We start from the raw sequence: 18,734 nt of genomic DNA, 5'->3' as shown, positions 1-18,734 counted from the left end.
CCATATAGCATGCTGAACTCCAGACCTCCTGCAAACGGTCAAGTGAAGTATATGCAACTCTTAATTTTATTTATCAGTTCTACAAAATCAGTATGGTTTTTTTTTAAAAAAGGTGCAGTATGGCAATATTTTTAAAGGTGCAGTAACTCTGCTATCCACACTAAGTAATTCTATGAATGTTTACCTTGGAAGTGCTCTTTTTTTCAGACGATCTAGTTTTAAGACTTCTTCCTCCAAAGTCATTTTTAAGTTGCAGAGAACCTAGAATAAGAACATCCTAATTTAATTTACAGTAAAATATAGAACCTAATGGGAGCTGAACGTGGTCTTGAATGCTGGAGAGCTACTGCTTGTGTGAAGTTAGTGATGTCCCATTTGATTTCAAAGGAAACAATTTCAAAGGAAACAACAAGTCCTGGCTGGTGCCCACATTGCTGCCCTAAAGATTTCAGAAAGGATGATTGTGGAAAGGCTGCAGAAGTAGCCGTTGCTCTGGTCAAGCATGACTTAGGAAAGGTGAAGGCAGATGCCAGGCCTAATACGCTGTAGAGAAATAAGTCTTGAACTGGCTAGGATGAACCTTTAAACTACAGTGGTACCTCGGTTTATGAACTTAATCTGTTCCTTTCGTCCGTTCTTAAACCAAATCCATTCTTAAACCAAGGCACGCTTTCCCTAATGAGGCCTCCTACCATCGGTGTGTTTGTAGACCAAGGTGAAGTTCACAAACCGGAACACTACTTCCGGCTTTGTGGAGTTCATAAACCAAATTGTTCGTAAACAGGGCTGTTCATAAATCGAGGTACCACTGTACTTCTTTGAGGACCTGGTGTAAAAGGGGGTGAATGCCTAAAATGTGTCTACAGTGGTACCTCGGGTTAAGAACTTAATTCATTCTGGAGGTCTGTTCATAATGACCGCACGATTTCTGTTCTCATCCTGAAGCAAAGTTCTTAACCCGAGGTACTATTTCTGGGTTAGTGGAGTCTGTAACCTGAAAAGTATGTAACCTGAAGCGTATGTAATCCGAGGTACCACTGTATATGTATTTTAAGTGCTCTGTGCACATCCAGCTTCTGCCATGCCTTCTCAGAGGGATGGAAAGGGTTGGGACAAAAATGGTAAGCTCTTAAGATCTATGAAAATGTGCAGTGGCTTTAGGTATAAAGGAACCGAAAGAACACTGAAAAACTAGCTGAGGCTACAGACCTAAATCAAATGATCCTACCTTGAATGCTTCTATCACACTAAACTACTGTGACTTTTCATCAAAAAGACAATGCTTTCCGTAAAAAAATAATTCAGTAAAAATTAAAACCAAGCCAAAGAGGAAGAATCTTCTCTTGACAGCTCTGACATGAGAAATTAAAGACTAATGGAGAAAGTTCATTATTAAAGACATGTTGTTTTTGTTTTCAGTCAGCTATATGAAGACTTCACTGGCTTGCAAGTTACCACAATAAGCAAATGAGTTCAATTCATCTGCTTAATTGATTAAAAAAAAAGCTAATGTAAAATGTTGGGCGACCAACAATGCTTGCAAACTCTGCAGTAGATGCACTGTTATCATCTGGTTGTTGAAAATTGTGGTTGTATTACTGAGAACTGCTTTGAAAAGATATGTTTCCTGAAAATAGGATATAAAACTTTCAAATAGATAAGTAAGTAAATAAATACATACATACATACATACCCAGAAGTAAAGTTAAGGAATCAAATGATTTAATAATAAGTTACCTGATTTAAATTATGGTAAGGCTTTAAGGAATGGGTTGCTTTAATCTCCCTCGCCATTTTTATGGCTCCATCCAAACTGTTTATTTTCTGCATAACCGATAACTGAACACTATGTATATCAGTTATATAGTAACTGGTGTTCATTATCAGTTCTGTCTCCAGTTTCCTTTTCCTAATTGAATACAAAGAAAGTCAGACCTCAGAAAAAGTTGATCACGTTGCAAATAACAACTCTGAATAGTAAACTATACAAAACAAACATACAGTACTCATGTTAAAAATAAGGTTTTGGTGATGATATTAAAATTACAAACTACAGAAAACGCCAGATTTATATTTACTGGGTGATAACCAACTAAGACAGGGACGCGGGTGGTGCTGTGAGTAAAGCCTCAGCGCCTAGGACTTGCCGATCGCATGGCCAGCGGTTCAAATCCCTGTGGCGGAGTGAGCTCCTGTCGTTCAGTCCCAGCTCCTGCCCACCTAGCAGTTTGAAAGCACCCTTAAGTGCAAGTAGATAAATAGGTACCGCTTTATAGCGGGAAGGTTAATGGCGTTTCCGTGTGCTGCTCTGGTGCCGGTTCGCCAGAGCAGCTTCGTCACGCTGGCCACATGACCCAGAAGTGTCTGCGGACAGTGCTGGCTCCCGGCCTCTAGAGTGAGATGAGCACACAACCCTAGAGTCTGTCAAGACTGGCCCGTATGGGCAGGGGTACTTTTACCTTTACCTTTAACCAACTAAGACATACTCAAGAGTAGATCCACTACAATGATTGCACTCAATGGACTTCTTGAGTATGATTAATGCTGGATAACTATCACCTATTGTCCTCCTAACAAGCAACTGACTGATACTGCATATACCACACAAAAATGCATCCTTAACAGCGAACTCTTCATGCTGAACACATTCTAAATGCTCAAGGGCACAAGACATGCAAGCTGCAAGCATCCATAGCACTCCAAACAACAACTTTAGTAGAAATGAAACTCTAAAAATCATATGGAAAAGAGAGAGAGAGAGAGGTGCAAGAGGAGGAAAATTAGAAGGTGGGTGTTTTGAAATATTCTTGTTTTGAATATGCAACTGCCTTTTAATTCATATGGGCATATAGCGAAGTATTGCACTAAAGGACAATTACAGCAAGGGCAAAAATCTACCCTGAAACTTGATGGTCAGGTCTTTGCCGATAGCAACTCCATGGTAGGGTAAACAATGGATCTGAGCTCACAGATTCCTTGTGTCCTTCCAGGAATTCCTGCTACATATTGTCCCTCCCACGTCACAGAAGCAGGCATTTTGCTAAACATTTTGCCACACAGAAATCTGCATTATTATAGTTCTGTAATACTTTTCAGATAAATTATTAACATCAAAGTAAAAGCTTTAAACCAGGTTACCTTGAATTTACGGAAGCAATAATATCTGAAAACGTGTCATTAATAACACCTGCAATCTTGCTTTCTTCTTCTTTTGCTTCGGTGATCAAATCCTCAAGCATCTTTTTCATTTGGGGGGGGGGGGAGGCACAAAACAACAACCTGTAATTCTGTATGTGCTCTATAGCCAGCAGAACTAGATTTACAAATAATAAAAGCAGCATATAACTTTCAGGAACAACCTTCCCCCTTTTCTCTCACATGGTGGCAGTAGTTGAGAAGTAGTGATGTACAAGAATACAAGGTTGAGGTTCATATTTTATAATGGCTACATGGATGATACGTAACATATAAGGTTGAGCAAATAATTATTAGTACCCAATTGTTTAAAGGTACTCCAGCAACTTTTAAGTATTCCTTCATCACTGGACAACACACAAAAACATCCGTTAATGGTGCACAATGCAGTAGAAATTATTAATGTTATGAAATGATTTCTATTCTGCCTTTGGATTCAAGAATCAGCAAGGCTGCTCACAGTTGCTCACAATACAACTGGTAAAAAATGATCAGGACTACAGTACAGTCACAGTTAATACAATGCTGAAGACAAAATCTCTTTTCAGAACAGCCCTATATTGGAAAAGCAAAGAAGCAAAACAAACTTCCTTAAGGAGGAAGGTCCAAAGTTTGGACTTTCTCAGAGGTAGCACCAATCCCCAAAATTTTTTATGGCTAGTGCATCCGGTGCTTAAAAGGAAGATGATGATGATATGCAGGTCTGTTCAAATGGGATGTTTTTGTTTTTGTTTTATATATTGTGATATTTCCTGTGAACCGCCCTAAGACCTGTGTATAGGGCAGTATATAAATAAAATAAAATAAAATAAAATAAAATAAAATAAGTATTGCAGACCCAGACAGTTTAAGGTAATGGTTGGGAAACTCAGGCCTGGGGGCTGAATATGGCCCCCATGCCCCTCTATTTGGCCCTTGGAACTATCCCATGAACCCTGATTCTGCCTGGCTGGAATGTGCCCTTGCTTGTCTGAATGGAGGCTAGAGAAGGGTGTGTGAACACTGTTGCGCAAAAGTAAAATTTAATTGTTTTGCCTACTTTTGTTTCTGGTCCTACCCATCGCTGGTATGGGGCCCTCAGTATGCTGCCCAGAAGGGAAACACAGCATAGGATGGTTTTAACCTTTAAAACCAGCACAAAACCCTCCAACACAGTGCAATTGTTAAAGCAGCCTTCCTTATTTAACACCCTGGCAAGTGGAACTGTGCACCATGTTTCCAGCTTCCATCTATACATTGGTGTTTAGAGCCCTAAAATGACTTAGGACCCAAATATCTTAAAGACCACCTCCATCCCTGCAGACTCTCTAGGTAGTTAGTTCCACCACCCACGGGAGTGCAGGAAATGAGGGCCATTTATCTATGGCAACCCATAAACTGGGAAACTTCCACCCCATAGAGGTGCATCAGACATCTTTGTTGCATAGCTATACTGAAGGCCCACCTCCCCCTGGCATTTGACAATTAAGGTGTTTATATTGCGGGGCCCAATCTCTTTTCCTGAATCTGTACTGTACTGATTGCAACCATTTTATTTGCATTAATAATTGTATACTATATATGTATACTATATTGTTGTAGCTGGCCCTGGAACCTTATGGTAAAGAGCAGGCATAAAATATTAATACATAATCGTAATTTAGAACTAATGTGGATGCTACTACGGTATAAATTATTGTGGCTGCAGTCTTCTCTAGAAAAACACAAAGCTGCTAAGCCCATCTAAAATGGTAAAATACACTCTTCACAACAGTCTCTACCTGAACATCAAGATGCAGCCTGAAGCCCAAGACTACAATACAGAGTCCTATGGGTATATGCAACTCTGTTCCAATATATGCTGTATCTCTATCCTGCTTCAGATTAATTCTCAACAGTACTTCCATCCTGTCTGCATTAAGGTTCAATTTTATTCACCCTCATCCAGTCATTTGCAAATGCTGTCCCAGAATTTTCAGCCTCCCAATGATAGAAGAGACATAGAACTATCATCAGCATACTGTTGACATCGCTTTCCAGATTTTTGGATGACCTCTGCAGTGGTTTCATACAGATATCTTAGGCTTGCCACTGCAAGCTCAAAACACCACCACCTGAGAGCTACCCTTCAAAAAGAACCAGGACCAAATGCTGTACAATGCCTCCCCTCCCAGCTAGGAGATCCAGGAGGATGCTATGATGGATGGGATCAAAAGCCAGGGAAAAGTCCAGGAGAGCCACAGGGACCCACTCTCATTGCTCATTTCAAAGCATTTTTAGTAATAATCCGAAGATCTCTGGGGGTTTCAGGGCAACCAATGAAGTTGTTTTAAAACCAGAAAGAAGCCAGGGTGAAGATCTAAAATAACTGGTATCCTCCAAAAACACCTGGAGCTGAGCTGACATTAAATTTTATAGCACCTTGCTGAAGTATTGCTAGAGAAAGAATTTCTGGGAACAGACATCAGTATAAACTAAAATCTGAAATACTTCAAAGCAAGACACAGAATTCTCTTGGCCTACCTCCTCCGCACTCTTTAACCACCCAAGATTGTTTTTAGCTACTTCCAAAGCTTTCTCTATCTCTTGCAGAATTTTGCTATTCTGGGGAAAATAAAAGGATAACAATAAAATTAGAAGAGAGAGCTGCTTTAAACAAAGGCCCTCATAGCATTGTAATTCAATTAATTTTGATTATTATCTTTTTTTTTTTAAATGCATGTGTATGTTGTTTTCAACAAGTAGCAGACAGGGTTTTTAAAAATAAAACTGGGGTATCTCAAAAGAGTAGAAATCAAGAACCCATACCCTCAGGCTAGATAATCATTTAATAATGTGGTAAAGTCACTACAGGGTTATCTCTTTAACAGTTCATATTTCATTCTTCTTTAAAAAAAACAACTAACACCCTATAAGCTTTCCACACAATTGTTTTTTTCATTCATGAATGCAGAGTTGTTAATCACTTCTTCCGAAAAATCCAGACATATTTCTGAAGAGATGCCAAGACTATGAAACTCTCTCATCTAATGCGGCTGTTTCATAGCCTTGGCATCTTTTGTTCTGGAGTATTTTTCTCCTTTAGCCATTTAATTCTTTGAAGGTTCTGCTCTCTTCTCCACTGTTGGGAGCTGACATCTCAGTTCACTGCAAGCAACCAACAATCACCAAACAACAAGTTAAAACAGGATACTGAGCTGCCCCAGTAGTGGTGAACATTAAATGGCCAAAATTGATGGAGAAAAATATCAGTATCCGGTCTCTTAATTCTCTAGCCCCCAGTGACTTCCAAAAAAAAGGCATCACTTTGTTGCTGTGCTTTTTACCAGCAGTCCAACAACACAGAAGTTTAGCAAATATTTCTTCAACTCACAAAATGTCATTGTCACTAGTTCAATTTAGTTACACTTAACTTGAAATTAAATAGTTGAACTCACACTTTACTAAGCAGACACAAAACCGAGTAAGATCGTTTACATACCATATCTGCTGTAGATGGTTCTGATCTTAGATAGTGAGCTGGAGTCCAGTCAGCAGAGTTAATCGGCTGATTGATGCTTTGAGTATTAAACCTAAAAATCAAATTGTTATATTACTTAACAAAAATACCTTCATTAACACATGCTCTTCCGACTTCCAGGGGAGGAACACAGTGGATTGCACGTCTTTTGTCAGCACGCTGCCGACAGATAAATTATGTGGCAATTGATGATAGCCAGACATAAATCTTGGCTACTGAATTCAGTCTGGAAAAAAGTGTTTACACGGGATTAACCTCTGGTGCTCTGAAAAAGCCGTTTTCTGCATCAAGAGAACAGGAAGCTGTCAGCTCCTGAGAACCCTGATGGGGTCAAGTGACTTTTACGCAGAGGAATCAGCATCTTGCCCAAAAGCCTTGTAAGAGCCCTGATGGGCATTGGATCTGCAAATGTTTCCCTAATCATTTCTAAGATTGTTATACAGTGGTACCTATGGTTACGTACTTAGTTTGTTCTGAAGGTCTGTTCTTAACCTGAAAGTGTTCTTAACCTGAAGCACCACTTTAGCTAATGGGGCCTCCTGCTGCTGCCGTGCTGCCGCCGCGCGATTTCTGTTCTCATCCTGAAGCAAAGTTCTTAACCTGAGGTAATATTTCTGGGTTAGCGGAATCTGTAATCTGAAGCATATGTAACCTGAAGCATATGTAACCCGAGGCACCACTGTAATTTATAACGGTCCTTTTTTCCTTTCTTTGCTTTTCGCTCCTTTTTTTCTTCTCTTTCTTTTGTGTCCGCTGGTCCAAGGATTACACAAACATGAGGGTGGTGGGTGGGTGGATGGATGGACTCTGAGTGAGAGGAAGGGAAGGGAAGGGAAGGGAAGGGAAGGGAAGGGAAGACCTCCCAGAGGGAGAGACTGGAGGAAAAAAGCTCCCAGGTGAGAGGTGGGCAGGTTCACTACTTTCTGTGTGAGACAAGGGTTAAGAGCTACCTTTGAGGACACTGTATTTTCTTTTCTCTTTCTGTTTTTGTTTATAATTAGACTGGTTTATTTTATCTTACTGTATCATGAAAAAGCTTTAATAAAATCTTATTGGGGAGAGGAAACATGCTCTTCTGAAATATTCTTTTTTGTTGCTAATTTTAATAATCTATAAATGTTTTTAATTGTTTTAAACTTTTCTTATAATTTTAAGGTTTCTTGTAAACTTAAGTTTTGCTGCAATGAAGTAAATAAATTTTGTAAAATAACTAATAACCTTTTATTGTCACCTCAAACTTTTTTCTTTTTAAACAAAACCAAGCTATTTACCCTCAATTTTTTAGAGATAGAACATACAACTACAATCCTGATGAAAGCCTAAAAAGGTAAAATGGGTTGATTGGAATTTTATAGGGAGTCAAGAAAAAACTTTGGCAGAATGAATAAGTTGCAGCAGCCTCAAATGTCATTTTCTTAGTTTCTTTGGCACACAGAATCCAGCAGCACTGAATATTAAATATTTCACCAACTGAACAAAATCTTAACAGATTTCCTTGTAAACAAGAGCATTTTAAGAGCCAAATGATGAAATAATAAATTGTTTACTAAAAAAGCTATTATTAAAATTTAGAATATGTTTCAGCCCCACATGCCAACTCCCCCTTCACTTCCAGTCATCAAAACACCATCAGATTTACCTTTTATATTTTTGAAGACTCCTAAGACGGACTTTTTGTTCAAAATCTAAGGTCACCTACAAGAAAGGAATGGAAAAGTTCATAGTTAAGAATTTCCAATACAGTGCGCAACACTATTGGATCCAATCTTTCTTAGATTGCTGCTTATATTTTTATTTCTGTTCCAGGTCAGCGACAGAACATAAAAGGAGACAGTAGAGACAACATGAGAACTGACAATGTCCTACCTATGTACTCTTAAGCTATTCTCCGACAAAATATTTGGCTGCAGGTTTAATTTTGTTAGTATCCCATCAGAGGCAGATTTAGGGCAGTGCAACCTAGGGGGCAGTGCAGGCGTCACAACTATGACATAGTAAGTTGAGCAGAATGGAAGACAAGAGGTGGGGTGCCAAATTTTGGCCTTGCACAGGCCACTGCCGAAATTTGAAAGTCTTACGTCTGCCCTGATCCCATATATCCCCAAAGAAAGCAAATCAATTACTTGTGAAGTATAGCTATCATATGCACCAGCCCTGTTGGAATTCTGAATCTGCAAGTCTAAAAAGAAGAAAATAAAGAATATGAATGCTCTTGTTATTTAAAACAAATTAACACATATTAGAGAAACACAACAAGCACTGAAGTTTGAAAACAGCAATTTCCATGATTCCATAGCAGGTCTTTGGCTGTTCAAGATGGAGGGAGGAATTGGGGGAGGCAGAATAGTTATGGCACTTCCAGAAAATGTACTTATTGAGCACTCATTCTACCTTATCTGTTCACAGGTAGATTAGATGATTTTGGAGACTCAATGAGCAGTCACACAAGATTTGTTTTAAGGGTTTTCCCACTTCCCAGTGCATTTTCTCATCACATTCCTTACTGCAATAAGTTTTCTCTCTTGGGGGAAGTAGGTTTGTTGAACTGCCAATCAACTAACTGCACAGCCTGAATTTGCCCAAATACCCCCCTCGTGCCAGATTTAGGTTTGATAAGGCCCTAAGCTACTGAAGGTAATGGGGCCCTTTATATGTCCAGCTGTCCTTTGTCAACAACAAATTGTCGCTTTTTTTGCACTGAATATATGCTATAGGGTAATTTATGAACCTAACAGGTTCATTTGCACATGTTGCCATGCAACCAGTCCATGCAGAATGTAGGCACTCTATATATAAATGAGCAAACCAGTGCTATTTTAGGAAGCAGGCTAGCGGGTGGGGTCCATTACTTACACCATAGGAGCCTACACAACACAAAACACTGTTGCTGTATGTAGGTTTTATTTTGTCTTTTATATTTTGGAAATGTACATCCAGCTTTTCCCCTATATTTTTTTGGGGGGGCCACCAGAGTGGGGCCCTAAGCTGTAGCCTGTTTAGCTTATACATAAATTTGGCACTGGCTCCCCTCCCCCCCAAAAAACAACAGCAACCTGGAAGTGTTGTTGAGTAAGAAATTACAGGTTTTGCCTTTGGTTGACTTCTCCCTCACATAAATCATCTGGGTTTGAATTCTACCAAAGTCAAAAGCTGCAATCCTGTGCTGCTTACATGAGCATCCCACTGAAAATAGACTTTCTTGTGAGTAAAAATGCATAGGATAGGGTTTGGAAGGCAGGAAATATGCCATATGCTTATAAATTAAAAGTCAGTGCCAACTTCCATTGTAGGTAAGGTTTTTCAGAAGTCTAAAGGAACACCTAGCATTATTTACAGATGGCCCTGAAAGTAATTGATAAGAAACACTCCCAACTCCAAAAAAACCCCAACCCCACAGCAAATTAACAGCCTGGGAGCTTTCTGTATTTTAAGAATCGCTGCGCTGGGACCCAAACCTAAAGCAACTGTGGGCGATGAGGGCCTAGCCTAACAGAAGAATATACTAATTTTCCGACTATAGATTAGTCTTTTTCATTATTTCGATCCCTACACAAATCCTGCTCCATCACAAACGAAGGGGCCAAGCAGAGCTCCGAGGTAATATATGGTTTTACATTTGCGTCAAGGCACCTAAAGAACTTCATAATTAAAAAGTCGGGTCTCGCCGCTGGAAAGATGGCGGCCGACAGACGGCGCAACCCCGTCGCTTCCGACGGTGGCCTCCCGCTCCTCGTCTGAACATGCCCGTCGCGTGTCAGGGAAAGGGGGGGGGAAAGAGGACCCAGATGGCTTGCTTTTCTTCCAGGGAAACGGGAGGAGGCGTAAAATGAGATGGTTTTTCAGCCAAATGCTGCTGCATCCCCGCCCAAGGAGTGTTTGGTGCAGTGACTCCCCAGGGAGGAAACGGACCGTAGTTTCGTGCTTGCTCGAACTAAGCAACAAAACGCCACTGCAAACCTCGCCGAACTCAACAGGTCCCGTTTGCGAGGGTCTAGGATTCGGGTGCGGGGTCCCGAGCCGCAGCCTCGCCTCCTCGGGAGCAAGCAAGCCGCCTGCCCCGGATTAAGCGGGGTGTTGTTGTGCTTTTTGCAACCCTTAGTTCTCTGCCCCGCTGCCCCTCTCCCCCTCCTCCGAAGGAGCGTCTTGTTCGCACACTCCACCTGAGCCGGCGTCTCTCAACACGCGTCGCGACGGGGCTCCGCGGCAGCCCTCGAAAGGGCTTTTCTGCTGGAACCTGCCTCGCCTCTTGGCGGAAGCGCCCGGGAAGGACGCCGCCGCCGCCATCTTCTCCGCCCTCTTTCCCTCCCTCCTTCCTTCTGCGCCTCGCGTTGCCCCGCGCGGCGCAAACCGGCCAAGATCCGAGTCACCGGCCAGCGCGAGCTCCAGCTCTTCTCCGTATTTGTTTGCGCCCACCTTCCCCGGCACGTGCGTTCCGACCAATGGAAACTCCTTAGCCTCCTTTCCGCAGCCAATCGCTGCATCTCGGGATGGAGCGGGGGCGGGAACCCTCAGTGTGTGCATGGCAATTTAAATACTGTAATAATAATAATTAATTGCTGTCTTATACGTGGGATGGGAATTCGCAGGAGGGCGCTACTATACAATTGATTGTAATCATTGATATGCCTTTAAGGCGGATTTCATATATGTATATAGTTTTATTTCTGTTAATATTTGCTTGTGTTTTAATGGATGGTTTTTTCCTATGCTTTTAGCGGTTCTTGTTTTTATCTGTAAGCTACCTTGAGTCCCGTCAGAGAAAAAGGCAGGATAATAATATTAATGATTATGATGATGATGATGGTTGGGTTGAAACTGGGTGTTTGCAAGTGCAAAGGTACCATCTGTTATAATGCATTAACTACAAATTAATATTAACGCATCTATAGACAAGATCTTTCCCGCAGAATCACTCAAAGCGCTCCCCCCCCCCCAGCAACATTTTCTTTGCTTTTGGACAGTGATGCTTTGCCCAATGGAGTTGAGCTTTATTATACTTGCATTTGCAGTAGTGGCTAGTCCTTTAGGTGAGAATTTACCACTATATGTACCACAAGCTTTGTTTCATTTTGATTTCCCCCCCAAACACCACCGCTGTGCAAGTTCACATACACACACTACTTCAAAACTAGGAAGCAAAGACTGCCAGGTTCCCCATCTTTGCTCTAACCACTGCATTACTGTAGTTGCTTTCTTTTTCCTCCTCTCACAGCTGCATCATATCTTGTTGCCTCAGTGCTGGGAAGCCCTCTCATTGTTTCAGGTATGTTTACCTCACAAAGCTAATAAGTACCTTATGTGGCATAAAGCCCCTAGGATATTGGGTTTTCTGTTTTTAATAAGAAAAATAAATTGCAGATTTCAGACGCAAGATGGCAGCAAGGTTTAGCTATAATTAGAATGGCTGAGGATAGCCATACCTAATAAGATGGAACTATATCCCCCATCATTTCCTTGGCTTTGTGTGTTTTACAGAAACTCTACAGTGTTCTCAGCCCAATGGTTCTCAGCACAAATTATATCTATGCTAAACGTTTCATTAGTCAAAGCAAGCACCAATATAACTTTCCAATAGCTGTTTGGAAGGAATCCTATCAGTGCACAGATGGGTAGGTATTTTATCAGATAGGTTAAATTTACTGGAAAAGGAGCACCTGAATCTAAATTACCCATGCTTTTTCTCATGCAGTCATCTAGGCAAATTCTGTGGATGACATGAAATGGAAAATATATGCAACTAAAGGAGACATTCCCAAAGGCTTCCCAGTGAAGTAAATGCTCTTAGTCCAAAGTACTATGTAGTCGTAGAATAACACTGAGGACACCCACTAATATATACAATGTGTAGCTTATGGTGCAATCTGAGTATGTCTACTCAGAAGTAGGCCTCACTGAGTTGAACTTTATCCCTCACACTGTCATGAATTGCAGGACCAAATTCACAGTTTACCAGATTAAATTTGAGTTCAGCAACAAACTGTTCAGTGGCACCTCCATGAATCTCTGAATGATTCAAAAAGGAATCTATTTAAAGCACCACATTCTTACAAGAAAAACCATATTCCCTCATATGAACCTGCCTGGGTTTTGAAACTTAATGGAAGGCCCTTCTCTCTGTCATGCCACCCTCATAGGCATACTTGGTGGGAACAAGGGAGAGGGCCTTCTTAGTGGCTGCTCCCAGACTTCGGGACATGCTTCCAGAGAAGTTTGATTAGCTCCTTCCTTGTAGTCCTCCTACTTATTCCACCACCTTGTTCCACCTTATTTGAATAACTAATTGCTTTTAACGAAAGGGCTGTGCCGTGCTGTTTTTACTGTAGTTATTTGCATGGTTTTAATAGATTTTTTAATGTATATATACAGTAAGGTAAAGGTAAAGGGACCCCGACCGTTTAGTCCAGTCGCGGATGACTCTGGGGTTGCGGCGCTCATCTCGCTTTATTGGCTGAGGGAGCCAGTGTTTGCCCACAGACAGCTTCTGGGTCATGTGGCCAGCATGACTAAGCCGCTTTTGGTGAACCAGAGCAGCACACGGAAACACAGTTTACTTTCCCGCCGGAACAGTACCTATTTATCTACTAGCACTTTGACGTGCTTTCGAACTGCTAGGTTGGCAGGAGCAGGGACCGAACAACGGGGACTCACCCCGTCACGGGGATTCGAACCGCCGACCTTCTGATCGGCAAGTCCTAGGCTCTGTGGCTGCCTTGAGTTCCTGTCAGGGAGAAAGGTGGTATATAAATCATAGAATTGTAGATTTGGAAGGTACCTCAAGGGTCATCTGGTCCGCCCCCATGCAACTTATAAATAAATAAATATTTTAAAAACCACTAAATTGTTCAAGGACTACTGGCATTATCAACTCCAGCTGCAGTCAAATACAGTGGTACCTCGGGTTAAGTTCTTAATTCGTTCCGGAGGTCCGTTCTGAACCTGAAACTGTTCTTAACCTGAAGCACCACTTTAGCTAATGGGGCCTCCTGCTGCAGCCGCGCCGCTGGAGCACGATTTCTGTTCTCATCCTGAAGCAAAGTTCTTAACCTGAAGCACTATTTCTCGGTTAGCAGAGTCTGTAACCTGAAGCGTATGTAACCCGAGGTACCACTGTCTAGTTGAAAAGCTTGCTCCCATCCAATTGTCAGCCAAGTTGCCTTGTAAAACTAGTGCAGGCAAGAGGCTGCATACTCTGAAGCTAATGTGTGTGTGCAAAAATGCACCAACAAACTCTCAACTCTGAAAAAGAAGAAAATAAATCCACACCAACTTCCGACACCATGTAACAGTTGGTTCTCAAAGGTTCTGTGGAATAAACTCAATAATGCACAAGCCTCCTATCTACAGAATTTATCTATTTTTTCCAAAGACAAGCAAGTAGAAACATACACATCAAAAGACAGAACCTCAGATCAAAAGCACTAGGCAGATAAATGTTTCTCACAAGCAGTTCATAGTCGTTCCCCAGAATCCTAAACATATCAACTCAGTGTTAAGTCACATTAAGATGCTGTCATTTATTCCTAGGAAATTATGCATAGGTTTGCAACTTGACAAATGCTTTATGCTTTACAGCCTTGATAATTAAGAAACATTTTGGAAATGCCAGGAGTCCTTCGTTTCCTCTGCCTCCTGATACCATCCTCATTGTCGCAACACATTTCTGGTTTTAATATAATTTATTGTGCTTGTATTTTTCACAGTGGCGGGGAAGTCACGCTTTTTAAGTGGAGCAAAACCAAATCCCCGTGGCACATTACACAATGATCCCTGTAAGTGTAATTGCTAACAGATTAATCCTGTACCATGGAAGCTGTTCTGAGTGTTTTACCAGAAGGAACGGGGTGTCTTTAGAGCTTTGTGTTAATAAACGTATGCAGCAATTTGACAAGTACTGAATGAGGCAATCAATTGTGAGATTAAAGGGATATCTGCATAGATGAAACTTCAAACTAAGCTTTTAAAAATGGATTGTTCTAAGCAGGTTAATTCAGAAGTAATCTTTCAGAAACCAAAAAGGCCACATCTATACATATGCACATATTAATAAAGGTAGTTACACACGTGTGTGTGTGTGTGTGTTTCTCAGAATCATTTCACAGGTTGAAAAGACTGTAGGGCTGTTTTATCAATATTGGAGGTAATCTCTATCTGTATCACCTCTATCTGTACAGTGGTGTCCCGCAAGACGAATGCCTCGCAAGACGGAAAACCCGCTAGACGAAAGGGTTTTCCGTTTTGGAGGTGCTTCGCAGGACGAATTTCTCTATGGGCTTGCTTCGCAAGACGAAAATGTCTTGCGATTCCTGGGTTTTTTCCCCGCTCCCCATCCCCTTTTTCTAAGGCACTAAGCTGCTAATAGCCTTTTAGCAGCTAATCCGCTAATCCCTTAAGCCTTTAATAGCCGCTAATAGCCGCTAAACTGCTAATCCGCTAATCCGCTAATGGGCTTGCTTTGCAAGACGAAAAAACCGCTAGACGAAGAGACTCACGGAACGGATTCTTTTCGTCTTGCGAGGCACCACTGTATATCAAATCGAGAGAGAGCAGGCAATCCTGAAGGCAGAATACTTTTGTCAATTATCGGCCTTTTTGAAGGTGGCTCCCAGATCTGGGTCAGATTGGTTTAGACCTGTACAGTGGTACCTTGGGTTAAGTACTTAATTCATTCCGGAGGTCCGTACTTAACCTGAAACTGTTCTTAACCTGAAGCACCATTTTGGCTAATGGGGCCTCCCGCTGCTGCCACACGATTTCTGTTCTCATCCTGAAGCAAAGTTCTTAACCTGAAGCACTATTTCTGGGTTAGCAGAGTCTGTAACCTGAAGCGTATGTAACCTGAAGCGTATGTTACCCGAGGTACAATTGTAAACTGAATATAATGGGATTTAAAGGCCTCCCCCCACCTTAAAAATGAGATGCTTTGTGTTTAGCAGTTTAAAATAAACATTTTTGTTAGGCCAAATTTTGTGCAACTTAATGCTGTAGCACAGCGAGTTTAATTGTACAGTGGTGCCCCGCAAGACGAAATTAATTCGTTCTGCGAGTTTTTTCGTTCTACGAGTTTTTTCGTCTTGCGAAACACCAATGCGTATTGACGGTTTCCCATAGGAATGCATTGGCGGTTTTTTAAAAAAAGGTGCAAGACGTTTCATCTTGCGAAGCAAGCCCATAGGGAAATCCGTCTTGCGAAGCACCTCAGAAAACGGAAAACTCTTTCGTCTTGCGATTTTTTCGTCTTCCGAGGCATTCGTCTTGCAGGGCACTACTGTATGTATATTAGCAGCAGCAACATTTACTGTAGCCAAACACTGGAGGACAGTGAACCTGGGTGGAATCTACACACATATAAAAACCTTTCTGAAAATGCTTTTTTTAAAAAAAACAAAAAAGCGTTTTTAAAACTACATTGAATTTTCCATAAGGCTCACTATCAGCATCTAGTATCATATTGTACATTGCACTTAAAACATTTCATTTGCAGCTGTATAGCCGAGTCCCTGATGCCAGCCTGGCAACAGCAACTCTACAACTTGACTTTGAGGGTAAAGTTAACCCATCAAGTTCAAGTGTGTCAAAATAAGCAAACAGACACTTTTGACACCACCCCTAATTTCTGCACGGGTCATAAATACGCAGTTGCAAAAGAACTTGCACTGCATAGGAATCTATGGCAGGACTCTTATAATGCAATGTGTATAAGTGATATAATTGACTTCCGGAACAATACAGGGCACTTATCCAGGTTGTTGATGTGTAATATCATAACTTGTGCTTGCTTACAACTTACCCTCCATGCATCCATACTTTCCCTTACTATTTTAGGACCTGATCCAGAGGGAGACAATGGAGGGCATGAGACCAGCAAAGATGCCCCACATTGTCCTATACTGTACAGTGGTACCTCGGGTTACAAACACTTCGAGTTACAAATGCTTCAGGTTACAGACTCCGCTAACCCGGAAGTAGTACCTTGAGTTAAAAACTTTACCTCAGGATGAGAACAGAAATTGCGTGGCGGCGGTGTGGCCATTAACTAAAGTGGTACCTCAGGTTAAGAACAGTTTCAGGTTAAGAACGGGCCTCCAGAACGAACTAAGTTCTTAACCAGAGGTACCACTGTATTGCATTATGCAATAACTGAGCCTTACTGTACTGCTAAAGGAATCCTTCTGTAAGTTGTTGACGCATGCCTGTTTGTTGGATGGAAGCATGAGTACCATTAACAAAATTATGTCGATGTCAGATTTTTGTGGCAAATTCAATAAAAGTCAGCTCAATAAATGAAGCTGTGATTTGTTTTATTGGTGGGTTGCCTTCTCCCCCCTTTCCCCTCCCTTTCCCTTGCTCGTTTTCTTTGATTTTTTTGGTGTAATTATACATCTGCAATCAACTGTCAAAAGCCTGCTGCAAACATAATAGACAAAAGCAGCTAGCAAAATTGGTTTGTGCTTCTTGATTGCAAATGAGTCTTCTGCTTCAGATAGTTCAAGTAGCGGTTTTCATAAACAGTTCAATTTCTGATCCTTTTAAGGCCTTGGTCTCTTGTCTATTAATATTTTTGGGTGTGTGGAGGGAAAGCATTATCATCAAGCCGGCAATCTACCAAAGATTTCAGAATGGCATGGAAATTAGTAATCACACATGATGAAAACATTTATGATATTACATTACATTCATTTTAGATCATTGGCAGACACATTTCAGGAAGGATAACAATATTATACAAATTCTAGTGCTCTAGTAAACAAAGGGATTTAAACACCCTTGGCTGAGGCTGCTGGTAATATCCTCAGCTAAACTACCAATCATCATGTTTTAAAATCAAATTAGGATTTTCTTTTCCTCTTTGAAACAATTCTGTGAGTAATAAGCAATAACTTAAGCTCCCTAGCTTTTTTTATATTGCCTCTCAGTGCATTTGTTCATAGGCATTTATTATAAACAATCTAATTCGCATATCATGTTATGCTGTCAAGAGAATGTAAAGATCTGATTTGGTATTTCCCCAGCAGGAGAAAACCTAGCTATAAGTGAGGGAAAGACTCAGCTGAGAGCTAGTTTTCTTACCTTCATTCCTGTCTTAGGAATCAGCCAGTAGCTTCAGATCTCCTGGAATATATTCCTCCTTGGCCCAAAACAAAAAATGCACCACAACTTAACTCTTTCACAGAGTGACAAATATATGTATATAGTCTGAAGGACTGAAGGAGTTGGTTTCTCTTTTCCTCCGCAAGGCCTAGGTTAGCCAGGGATGGGGAAACATCATACCCAAGGGCCAAATGCAACCCTCCAGACTTCTCTATCTGGCCCTTTGAACTCTTCTCAGGCTACATCCTTAACTTGCTTTGCATCTTCCTTGAGTCAAGGAACACGTTTTATGAAGTACAGAAGTCACCAGAATGTTCTGGTGCATTCTAAGATTTTAAAAGTTGAGACCACATAACTCCGGTCCTGAAAGAATTACATTGGCTCCCAGTATGTTTCCGAGCACAATTCAAAGTGTTGGTGCTGACCTTTAAAGCCCTAAATGGCCTTGGCCCAGGATACATGAAGGAGCGTCTCCACCCCCATCATTCTGCCCAGACACTGAGGTCCAGCTCCGAGGGCCTTCTGGCGGTTCCCTCCCTACAAAAAGTGAGGTTACAGGGAACCAGGCAGAGGGCCTTCTCGGTAGTGGCACCTGCTCTTTGGAACGTCCTCACATCAGATGTCAAGGAAATAAACAACTATCTGACTTTTAGAAGACATCTGAAGGCAGCCCTGTTTAGGGAAGTTTTTAATGTTTGATGCTTTACTGCAGGCATAGGCAAACTCAGCCCTCCAGATGTTTTGGAACTACAACTCCCATGATCCCTAGCTAACAGGACGAGTGGTCAGGGATGATGGGAGTTGTAGTCCCAAAACATCTGGAGTTTGCCTATGCCTGTTTTACTGTGTTTTTGAATATTCTGTTGGGAGCCGCCCATAGTGGCTGGGGAAACCCAGCCAGATGGGCGGGGTATAAATAATAAATTATTATTATTATTATTATATCTCAAGT

At 41.4% G+C, this 18,734-nt stretch overlaps 1 protein-coding gene across 4 annotated transcripts in view; it reads right to left on the bottom strand.

Annotated features, from left to right (window-relative positions):
* The window catches only part of RNF17 (ring finger protein 17), a 47,306-nt gene extending 29,431 nt beyond the window's left edge, over window positions 1–17,875 (bottom strand). The window contains exons 1-8 of one of the 4 annotated variants that reach the window (XM_083436050.1): window positions 17,762–17,875; window positions 8,818–8,873; window positions 8,334–8,389; window positions 6,656–6,746; window positions 5,698–5,778; window positions 3,139–3,239; window positions 1,738–1,909; window positions 185–261 (exon numbers count right to left, since the gene is read on the bottom strand). In XM_083436050.1, the coding sequence (XP_083292176.1) occupies window positions 185–261; window positions 1,738–1,909; window positions 3,139–3,239; window positions 5,698–5,778; window positions 6,656–6,658 (434 nt within the window). In that variant the 5' untranslated portion in view covers window positions 6,659–6,746; window positions 8,334–8,389; window positions 8,818–8,873; window positions 17,762–17,875. Of the gene's footprint in view, window positions 1–184; window positions 262–1,737; window positions 1,910–3,138; window positions 3,240–5,697; window positions 6,322–6,655; window positions 6,747–8,333; window positions 8,390–8,817; window positions 8,874–10,854; window positions 11,127–17,761 lie in introns of those variants that run through there. The other 3 variants (XM_083436048.1, XM_083436051.1, XM_083436049.1) reach the window with 3 other exon arrangements.
* Between the last annotated feature and the right edge of the window lie 859 nt (window positions 17,876–18,734).

Source organism: Podarcis tiliguerta (assembly GCF_965153285.1).
Source record: "Podarcis tiliguerta genome assembly, chromosome: 4".
Classification (NCBI taxonomy): domain Eukaryota; kingdom Metazoa; phylum Chordata; class Lepidosauria; order Squamata; family Lacertidae; genus Podarcis; species Podarcis tiliguerta.
The sequence above is the reverse complement of the archived record's forward strand: the minus strand, read 5'-3'. Positions and strand labels throughout refer to the sequence as shown.